We start from the raw sequence: 10762 nt of genomic DNA, 5'->3' as shown, positions 1-10762 counted from the left end.
CAACTTTGGCACACGTGAGGTATTTGTTTCTTTGTGCAGGTCGTGAATTTGCAATGGCACATTCAGCAGCAATTGGACAGGAAATATCGATTACCCTCGCTCACTAATATAGACGACAGCCCTGCGACATTTAACGTCAACGTTAATAGGACGAAAATGGACACACATTTATAGACAATGGCCGACAACTTTTGTCAGCTTATACGGTATCCCTTTCCTATTCACAGAACACTATATAAAACAAAGCTATAGCCCCGGGGGGAAAAAAAATCATTGTCCATGTTGTCATTGTCCGACTCCAACATGTGTCAAAGCCCCAAATAGTGCATTGGATGATCCCCAAATGTCCAATTTACGGTAGCTGTTGAACCCATGTTATCCATCAATGACTTTACAACGTGGTCTTTGGCATTATACAGGCCTCCTGTGGCATACAAACGATTAAGTATCAGTTCGAGGTGTATGGATCAGCCCCGGCTGCAGAGGAGCCCGTAGAGGACGCGGGAGACGGCGTGGACGGGGCCGAGAGGGACTTCTCCGACGCCGCATCGTCCATTTTCTCTTGACCTCCGTCTGCCGTCTCGGAGCCGGAGGCGCCGCCGGGGACTTTGGCCGCCGGCAGCAGCCCCTCCTTCTCCCGTTTCTTCTGTTTCATCCTCCGGTTCTGGAACCAGATCTTCACCTGTGTCTCGTTGAGCTGCAGCGCCGCCGCGATCTCCACGCGCCGCGCCCGGGTCAGGTACTTGTTGAAGTGGAACTCCTTCTCCAGTTCCGTCAGCTGCTTGGTGGTGAAATTGGTCCGCACCGTGTTTGGCTGACCGCCATAGCCGTATTCCCCTGACCTCCCTGTGGATATACAGTATACGTTATAGGCGGCTGTATGGCTATACTCCTAACTCCATCCGTCCATCGCACGACGAGTTGTTTGTATTTTCGGCAAGCGACACCATCGTACTAACTACTAAGCTTAATTTCTGTCGTGAATAATATGTGCCACTTTGGCGCACACGTGCAGGGCCTCAATTTGGCAAAACAACGGAACAATCTGAAGGCTTGGCAGTTGGCACACAACTTTTACGCACTATATTTTAGTCCTTTCTGAGGTCAGAAAGCATTACGCACAAGCTAGGCCCCACACAACCCCAAAGCCATGTTATAGGCTACTTAGTTGCCCGCCGGTGTCGCACACCTAAATAGCTGCTCTTACAAGCTCACAGCACCTTGCAGCATAGGGGGTTCTGACTGAGCTTGTAGATCTGCTATGTGCGCAACCAATCAGGCATCTCTCGAGGACGCCAATGTGCCACTATATGATGTGTTACACCATATATGATAGCCCTGTCTACTACACTACAGCCTATACTTGAAAAATAAATAAAAATCTGCTTCATGCAGTCCAACAAGCACCCGCCGCAACAAAGTATAGTGTAAGTGGCGTGCGTAATACTTAAATTGAATCGAAATGTTGCCTGTTATGCAGTAGCCTATATCACTCACAGACAGACAGACAGACAGACAGACAGACAGACATGTCATGTATACTTCAGACCAATAATAATGCTTGGTTAACAATTACCGAAGTTGAGCATCAATCCTGAACCTCTCATCATCACAGTGGCACCCACACATGCACCACCCACCTGTTTTGGGAGGATTCCGCTTGACTTTCATCCAGTCGAAGGTCTGCGCCGACGACGCGCCTCCCTCGGACAGCGGGGAGCAGCACGCCTCCAGGTGGGCCGCGTGCAGCGGCGACAGCGGGTTCGAGGCGCACCCGGGGAAGGGGGGCAGGCTCGTCTGCTCGTGCCCGTATACGGTGGCGTGAGCGTACGGCGTGAGCTGGCCCAGGGGCGCGCCCCCGCCGTAACCCTGGCGGTGGTGGTGTTGTTGTTGATGATGATGATGAGAGTGAGAGACCACCGACGACGAGATGTTGCCCGAGTACATGAGCGGGCCGCACTGATGAGGGAAGCTCGCGCCCGTGTCTACTACTTCCTGGTTGAGGGCGTAATGGTTGTAGTTGGCACAGAAGCTCTGGGGTCCATAGCCGGGGCTACAGGTCGGGTGGGCCCCATGATAGGCGAGACCCAAGGAGCCCGCTGCGGCGGGAGACTGGTACGAAGAACCCGTCTGGTGCTGGGGAGGAGGAGGAGGAGGAGGAACGCTGCTGTCTGACGGGGAAGCCCGGCTGCTGCTGCTGCTGCTGCCCATGAAGCGGTCATCCGCCCCGCAGTTGTTCACGGTCACCGCGCACGACTGGAAAGTTGTAATCCCGACGTGGTGGTCCGAGTGAAAAGCCCTGACAGAACACGAGCCACCGTCTCCGCTCATGACCGAGTAGTCTAAGAAACCGCTCATTGTAGCATTGTCTCTCAACGGCGGGACTGAAGGGACCCCAGTCCGTTCACAGAACCCTCTGATGACACATGCACTCTCTCTCTCTCCCTCTCCCTCTTTCTCTCTTCTCTTACCCTGAGTGACCGTGCCAACATTTACCTATACACTGTCCTTATCACCGGAGGGAGATGGGGGGGGGGGGGGGGCACGGGCCGATATCAATGCAAGGAGGGGTGTCACGTGGGGGCCGGGTCAGCCAGTGGAGGCACTTGTCCCATATCCTCTTAGCGGTGACAGATCAGTGTTTGAGAGGGTATTTAAATTCCAAGCGCTCGTCGATCAAGGTGACGCGCGTCGCCACTAATGTATTGGCCGAGCAAACAATGAGCTGGGCAAGGCAGACGACGCCGGACAGCTCCGGAGGTCGCATGCATGCATGGAAGAGATGAGGAGGAGGAGGAGAGTGGCAAACAAACACGGCGCCGTGTCATTCTTTCAGCTATACTATTAGGCTACTACTCCTACTACTAGTCGCCTATAGCAGGAAAGATTCACGTTTCACCTTTACAACCTCTCCACGAGGACATCGACCTACTCTGACCCCAAGCCATGATGCAGGTACCGTATTTGTGGAAGAACAGCGATGCACAAATAGAGAGAGGTGTCATGTCGCGCGCGCGTGTGCGTGTGTGTGTGTGTGTGTGTGTGTGTGTGTGTGTTCGTGCAGGACATGAGGACAGGGCTGCAGACAGTCATGTCATGCACGCGGTGGGTGTTGTTATGATGCTTTCAAGAAGGGCAACAATCATTTTCACCCGCATGGATGACAGAGGTGTCGCATGCTCGTGTCTGTCACCGGCTATATCAGCGCGTATACATGCATGCTGCAACCCGGTCCAGCCGAGGCACCTCTCGCGCCTCTCGCTCGAATATAGTGTATATAGGCTAGTGACTCATTAAATTGACAATGCCTATAGCGAACGACGATGAACAGACGTTTTATATATAGGCCTATACGGAAATCATTATAATGTCCATTGTCATTGTGAGTGTGACCTGTCACCTCAGCAATAAAGGTAACGGCTGATGGATTAAGGTCATCGGTGACATTATTACAAGACTACATACAAATCTATAAGATGTTATCATTAATTTGATCACTTATAAGGTCGTGCATGGGGTCTGCTCCTCCTACTCTGATTTGACTCCGACACGGTTTCATTATATACGCATGCACTGTTGTTGTGCGATCAAGTTATGTGATAACGGCGTACATAGGCCAGTCTCCCATATAGCCCAGGGCGAGGATGTGTGGGTTGATTATTGCGTTAAGTTCATCAAATAAAACTGCTGGGGAAATTAATGGCCATGAAAAGCACTGTTGAAAAGACAGAGCTATAAAGTGTGCGTGGGAGGGCTGGCTGGGAGTGGAGTGGACCCGCAGGCTCACAGAGAGAGTGCACAGTGCACACAGAAAGACGAGGGGAGGGGAGGAGGCGACAAACGAGGCATGAACCCTGTGGGGGTGAACCGATGTGCGCCCCTAGTGGTCATATGTGTCCAGAAGTCTGAGTCTTATTTATTTATTTTTTTAATACCGAGATGTAAACATCCGGGCACGAATGCCGGAAGACACATTTGTCCATGGGAATGTTCCCAGCTCCAACTGGAGAACTCTTTTTTGATAAATAGCCTATAGGCTATTTAAACTAAGATTTAGAGGCAGCGGTGGCCGAGTGGATTGCGGAGCGGTCTAGATACCGGAAGGTCGCCAGTTCGAATCAGCGATCCGACACGTTAAAATTACCACCGTTGAAGTGCCCTTGGACAAGGCATTGAACCTCTACCATGAAATGCTCCATGTGGGCCTTGCTGTAAACAAGTATCTGATGCTTAGTCGAGTTACCCTTGGTAAACTTGATTTACCAGAACGCATTTCTTCTTCTTCTTCTCGTGTATCTTATCGATTTTGACATTTTCAATCTATGAGTCTACGGCGGGTGGTGTCTATTTCCCTGAGGGGGACAAACGGCACCATGTAGCTGTCCCCTTAGAGCATCGAACATGTAAGAATGCAAAATATAAGGTGCTTGTCCTGATGCCCCAAATGTTATAGTGGCATACGGCGTGTTTGTGCCATGTATTAGTCCGTATTTCTCAATAAATAGGTGTTTTAATCCTGTTTGTGGCCGAACACCATTTACCCCCTAGTTTACCCCTAGTTTAAATTGAGCGTAATTCCTGCTTTCACCGCATGCGCCCCTCGCTACCGCCAGACTGAATCGGTCACAGACGGGATTAAAACGAGCGATTAAAACACTTTTTTGCAATTACATTTTAAAGGTATGGTAAGTGGTTTTCTTTGAATAAAATAACTGTTAAAAAGCTCTATATTGTCATTGCTATAGAAGTATATAGAGTGTTTGTTCAGTAACAGACTAACTGGCACCAGGAGTCTCCATGTCTCTCCAGCTTTTTGTAAAGGGACACTTCACCCTTTTTGCAAAAATAAAATGTTAATGACTATTAGAAGATTTAGAACACGTACCTGGGGTCTTTATGTGTGTAATATGTGGTTTTAGATTTGAGCAGTGTCCATAATGTCACAGACACTGCATGGGGCTCACTTCCTTCCTGGAGTACAAATAATTCCCATAATGCTTTGGTGCATGCACTGCTCCTCCTTGTGCATATAGGGGGAGGGCTGTCTTACAGGCTGGGCACACCTGAACTTCCATGCGTGGATGGAGCTTCATTTCCATCCACCAGCTGTCTAAAAACCCAGAAGAGACCGCGGCAGACAGCTTCCTTTGGCCGCGCATGGAATCTTATAGGTGTGCCCAGACCCTTACTGAGACAACATGCATAGTCCAGGAAGGAAGTGAGACCAGTGTCTGTGACATCATGGACACTGCTAAAATCTTAAAATATCTAAAAACACATATTACACACATAAAGACCCCCAGGAAAGTGTTCTAAATCTTAAACATCATTAACATAGGCCTATATAGTGTCCCTTTAAACAGAAAATGGATTTTCAAGTTGGGACACCAACTTTATCCAATCAGAACACAGTCCGGATACAGATTAAACAAGTGGAATTGTAGACTAAGTGATGATACAGAGAAATGAGCAGACAAAATTGGAACTGGAACACTAAGGCCTGACTCACACGTGCACAACAGATTGATGTTGTATGAGACTTGTTTACTGATGCAAGCTCTCAATTCATTTCCAATGGGAGTCACGTGGTTTGACACAACATTTTTGTTGTATGAGGGGGAGGGGGGCAGTGGAAACACAGCCGAAAGCCGTACAACAGAAATGTTGTGTCAAACCATGGAAATGCATTGGGGGCAATATGTCTAGCATGCATCAATGTTGTATGCTAGATCGAAAGGTGTGAGTGAGGCGGCTGAGGCCTAAACGTTAAGCTGATAAATGGCTACTATACTCTCTCCTGATTGGCTGAAAAAGTGTCTGAAAATGTATTTTTCTGTTTATTAAAGAGCTGGAGAGACGTTACTATCACACTATAGTGATTTAACCTTTTAACAAAAACAAAAACTTGGTTAACTCGGTGAACAAATCCATATACACACTCAATAGTTTAAATTAACCACATGAACCCAGCTTGCATTGCTATTCTGGCCTGGGCATGTCAGAACAGGTGAACATTGGCAAAAATATAGGCGTATATCTGGTGAAAAAAAACGCAGATCTACAAGCTCACAACGCATCACACCATGAAGTGCGAGCTTGTAGATTCTTGCTGTATTAACCTTTTGCATCTATTTGTATTTAATCGTTTAATCGTTCCTGTCTATGATTGTTCAACCTGTGGGCCATGTAGCTATGGGGGTAATAGGGTATAGGGGTTTTCAACTGGTGGTCCGTGGAAGTGTTGCATGTGGTCCCTGACCATGAACTTAGTAATGTATACACAGGATTTGTTGATTTCTTTTTTCTTTCCACTAAGAAACATCGAACTGAATGACCTGGTGACCTATATATGATCATTTACCGACATGTTGGCGGTCAAGAAATTCAACCGAAAAAGGGAGTTATAGAATCTCAAGAGGGGGAAGTGCACCGGATTGTTTGGTCGAGTCATTATCATTAGGAACATTTATTTGTAATCAATTGGTGGAGAAACCGTATATATGCATACAAATGGTATATGCATAGCACGTTTTTAAAAAGCACTACCCCATATGATCCCCGCACCCAACACAACAGTGGTTCCCAGGTTGATTCTAAGTCAGGGTGGTGGTCCCCAGGTTGATTCTAAAGGCTCATACAGAGTCTGGATTTACGGTGGTTGGGTGACCACCACTTAATGTTATTTCAGCTCCGTTGGTCACCTCACCACTGGAGCGGTGGTCACCCCATCACCGAAAATCCAGACTATGAATAGTCCTTAAGTCAGGGTGGTGGTCCTTGATTCTAAGTCAGGGTGGGGGTCCCCAGGTTGATTCTAAGTCAGGGTGGTGGTCCCTCGTTCACAATCAGTTGAAAACCCCTGGGGTATAGGGGAAACTTTTTTTTTAAATGGAGGGACATATAAGAACCCTGTTGGGAAGTTGAAATGTGCATTACAAACGGTTGTATATATACTGTGCAGCCAGCTGCCATGCTTATCCAAACCTCCAGAGACATGTGAACAGAAAATAAAATAAAAACTTGACCACAAAAGTGTGAGCTTGTAGAGATCTGCTATTTTTGGAGAAGAGATTTGGTGTAGAGGGTAAAAAGCAAGGGGCCAAGTATAGACCCCCAGGAGGACAACAATATGATGTCTAAGGAGCACTCAGCTCATCTTCATATAATTGGTCCTCGTACTATAAGAAAGATGATACCCTTTCTGTGTCTCAGTCAGAGACACAGGGCTGTGGAATGCATTCCAGGCTAATGGAAAAAACTCTTCCTGGAAAGTTATAGCATAGAAGCCATTATTTGCATCAATATACAAAATAAAACTGAAATCTTCTGTTTGAAATGAGCACTCATGATTTCCCCAACTGAGCCAAACTCTGAGATGCAGAGCGAGTATCAAAAGTGTTATGCTTCAGTGAGGATCAGTTTACGAAGATAAGGTTGAAAATGGGCGAAATGCTCCTTTAACACTTATAGTGTAGCTATAGTATGACTTGTTTTCACTTTAATATATCAAAGGCAACTTGAAGCTAACTTGGCTTTCCCTCTCACTTGATGAAACACCTGCCTGCAGCAGCCTTAACGTTTAGAAGAAGACACATAGTGTGCATTTTGTTGTCTATCACATTCCTTATTGTGCAACCAATAAACCAGAGCTTAATGTGTACTTACACTTGGATTCACAGGTCTTCTTCGTCTGACAGACTTCCTACTACTACTTCACAGGAGTTACCGATTATACTAATTAAGGTTCTGTTCCATTTTGTGTGGCAGAGCCTTTCCAATGAGCCAACATGCACAATAGCAGCTGGACTGAATGGAACACGACCTTAATTAGTATCATTGGTAACATTGACACCTGCATCAATATGGCTGCTGTGGAAATAGGTCTAATCATCAATTGGGTGAACCATGGGTCCCCAGGCCACTATAGCAGCTTTAGCACACACAATATTCACATCATGAATGACCCAATTTTAAATGAAAAGTTGCCAAAAGTTGGCATGTTTGTGTATAGCCTGGTTATCTAATGTCTACTGTCCTTTCTTCTAATTTAGCTAGACAAGCCTATACTCACGCTAATTAAGAACTTGGAGAAAGCAGAGATGATGCAAGATGCACTCAAACGCCCCACACCAGTGAAAAGCTTTAGTCCTATGCCCATGTGATTCCCTCATTCCCCCTCCCCCCTCTCCGCAGCTGCCTCTGACTGCAACAGAGTGCGTGGGCGCACTGAGTCCCTTCCCTTAGCTGTCGAAAGTTTGCCAGGACTGGAGGAGCTCCTAGCTTCGGCCTTTGTGTGTGAACAACATGTGCGTAGAAAAGGCGCGTTGTCACGGAATGATTTTGTTACCGGCCCTCGGCTAGCCAGGCTAGCCGTTGCTCTATCCTTTGCATGGTTGTAGAGCTCGGACTAACTGTGCACCCCCCCCCGTGCGCACACGCACGCACGCAAGCAGGTTCTTTCTTAAACAGATCACGCAGTCGATGGCCTATAATTATGGCTCATGAGATTATTCAATAAAAGCAATCGTCGTGACACATGCACAACATTGAGATTATGAACTTCAGGACAAGTTGCTGAATCGATCCAGAACTGGGTTGACTTCGCAACCGGTGGTTGTTTGCTGCTGTGAGTGTGCAGGGTATATAGCCTTGAGTAAACTGCTCCACAGACCACCAATAACAGCGTTTACATAAATCAAACCAAGTGTAATGCAGTGGATCGAGATTATGTCATTCTGTATATTGTCTCAATTATGTTCCGTGAGATTTTATATACCGCAGTGTTGCAGGCTAATGTTGTGAAAATACAGAATTGACCTAACTTGACATTAAATCAAGTCAGACCGCGCTTATATGTTTCTGCACAGCAAGAGAGTTATTCCTAATAAATGTGAGTTTGTAAAATACTTGAAGCAGTCTGCTTCGAATTAGGCTACTCTTAACACAAAAGGGAAAGAGTGTATAGCTTTAGCCTGGGCAGGCCGCTACTACTACTGCCGTGTTAGCCGTGCCAGATCCTTGTTTAAACAAGCTATAAAAATGAATTATTGCCAAACGCACGTACTAGCCACTGCATTTTTTGCCTTGGAATCGGGTGTCCCGTATGAAAATGTAAGTGGTGTTTTATTTGCGCACACAGCGTCACCATTGCTCTCTTTAATGTCCGTCTCATTCATGCCACGGATTGATTTATGAGCACTCGAAGGCAAACATGGCTCCGGTATTTGCCTTCACATGCACACAGCGTTATAGAGAGACTGCTGCCATAGATGTGAGGAGGATCATTGCTTGCTTATTTGTTATCTCTCTCTCTTTTTTTTTAAGCCACTTCAAGTTTTCCAAAGTGACTTTTGTTCAGCAAAATTGTATAGGCTTTCTCTACCAATTTAAATAAAACAAAACGCAACATGGATTTGGAAAAAACAAGTGTTGTTATTATTGGACTTATAAATACACTGTTAATTAAGGAGTTGAATTTTAAAGTTTATGGAATAATTAAACGTCTGGGTTCATTTAAGGGTTGATGAGTGGGACATAACGCCGTTATGGTTGTTATCATTACAGTATACAGGCTTTTCACTTATCTAGCACGCTATGAAAGTTAAGCATTTAGTTCAGATTTTAGCACAAATTCTAGAGTTAAAATTGTATTCCAATGTGATATTTTGAAAACCAAGCTGCCCACTTAAATGGCAATTTATATTCATTGCCAACCTGTTGTCAGCATTTGCATAACGTCTTAACGACGCCCGAATTGCTTTATTTAGCATATTTTAAGAAATAAATAATTTATATTAAATATCTGTGAAAATACGAGAAATGACTCAGAAAACCAGAGAAACCGTTGTAGCAAGTTAAATGTATTCTAACAAAAATATTCAAGACATTGGAAGCTATACAAAAATAAAAACGACCAGATTCCATATAGGCCTACTGTGTAATTATTCATATACACTATATAATTTCCATTTCAAGAGATCAGTTTGTTATGGTAATTACAAGCCACGTTTGATAGGGACTATTTTAATGATTTAATTCCATTCTTACCTTGAATTAACGGTCAAGTCAGATAGCAATAGAATAAATGTGCCGAATATACACATAACCACAAAATTAACATCAGAATTAAAACCACCGTATATCCTGACTTTCATTGTCCCGAATTGAAAATGTGGAAAAAAAGTATATTTTTGATTGATTTCAATTAATAGTTCAGATGCTGTAGGTCGATTGTAGTTAGGGATTCTGAGAAAAAATAGAAGTTGTCCGCCGATATGTCCACGGGACTGTCCAGGGACTCTGACAAGCTAGGCGAGGCTGCATCGGAGAGCTGTAGGCAAGAATCCGAAGAGAATGCTTGGAAATCGTGTATAGAAACATCCAGGGTCGTGGGACTGTCACCATTGTCCGGGCCAGAGGCAGAGCCGGGCCCTATTGTTGACATGCAGCCCGGAACAGTAGGTGACGGGTTGGGGAAATGTTTCAGATTTTTGTCATTGCTGCTGAGCGGTGACACGGCAAAGCCCAGAGCCTCGCCATTGTGCGCGGCTGCATTCTGCAAATGCTGCTGCTGCTGCTGCGTGGAGCTCAGAGAGTTTTGCTGAAAGGAGCAGGTATCTCTTTCCAACAGGGCCCCGACGCTCACAGGGTTGCAGCCCTGCTCGAACATGGAGTCCTCCTCCTCCTCGTCGTCCTCCATGCAGTCGCTGTGGATGCCGTCCTCGGCGCCCGGCCCTCCTTTGCCCTCCCCGCTGTGGTTCTC

The 10762-nt window shown here is 45.9% G+C and overlaps 2 protein-coding genes across 2 annotated transcripts in view; both read right to left on the bottom strand.

Annotated features, from left to right (window-relative positions):
• Positions 1-448: 448 nt before the first annotated feature.
• hoxa1a (homeobox A1a) lies at positions 449-2358 on the bottom strand (the record flags this gene model as incomplete). Its single annotated transcript, XM_080786850.1, has 2 exons — positions 449-846; positions 1641-2358. The coding sequence occupies 2 exons, from the start codon at positions 2356-2358 to the stop codon at positions 449-451; spliced, it is 1116 nt and encodes a 371-aa protein (XP_080642976.1).
• Positions 2359-9840: 7482 nt separating this feature from the next.
• LOC308332283 (homeobox protein Hox-A2a) overlaps positions 9841-10762 on the bottom strand; it is a 2756-nt gene continuing 1834 nt past the window's right edge. The window contains exon 2 of the mRNA XM_080788087.1: positions 9841-10762. This exon is cut by the window's right edge and continues 230 nt beyond it. Within this exon, the coding sequence (XP_080644213.1) occupies positions 10205-10762 (558 nt within the window). The 3' untranslated portion in view covers positions 9841-10204.

This window comes from Protomyctophum bolini (assembly GCF_963924005.1).
Source record: "Protomyctophum bolini genome assembly, chromosome: 17".
Lineage (NCBI taxonomy): Eukaryota > Metazoa > Chordata > Actinopteri > Myctophiformes > Myctophidae > Protomyctophum > Protomyctophum bolini.
Note: the sequence above shows the minus strand (reverse complement) of the source record. Positions and strands in the feature narration are given on the sequence as shown.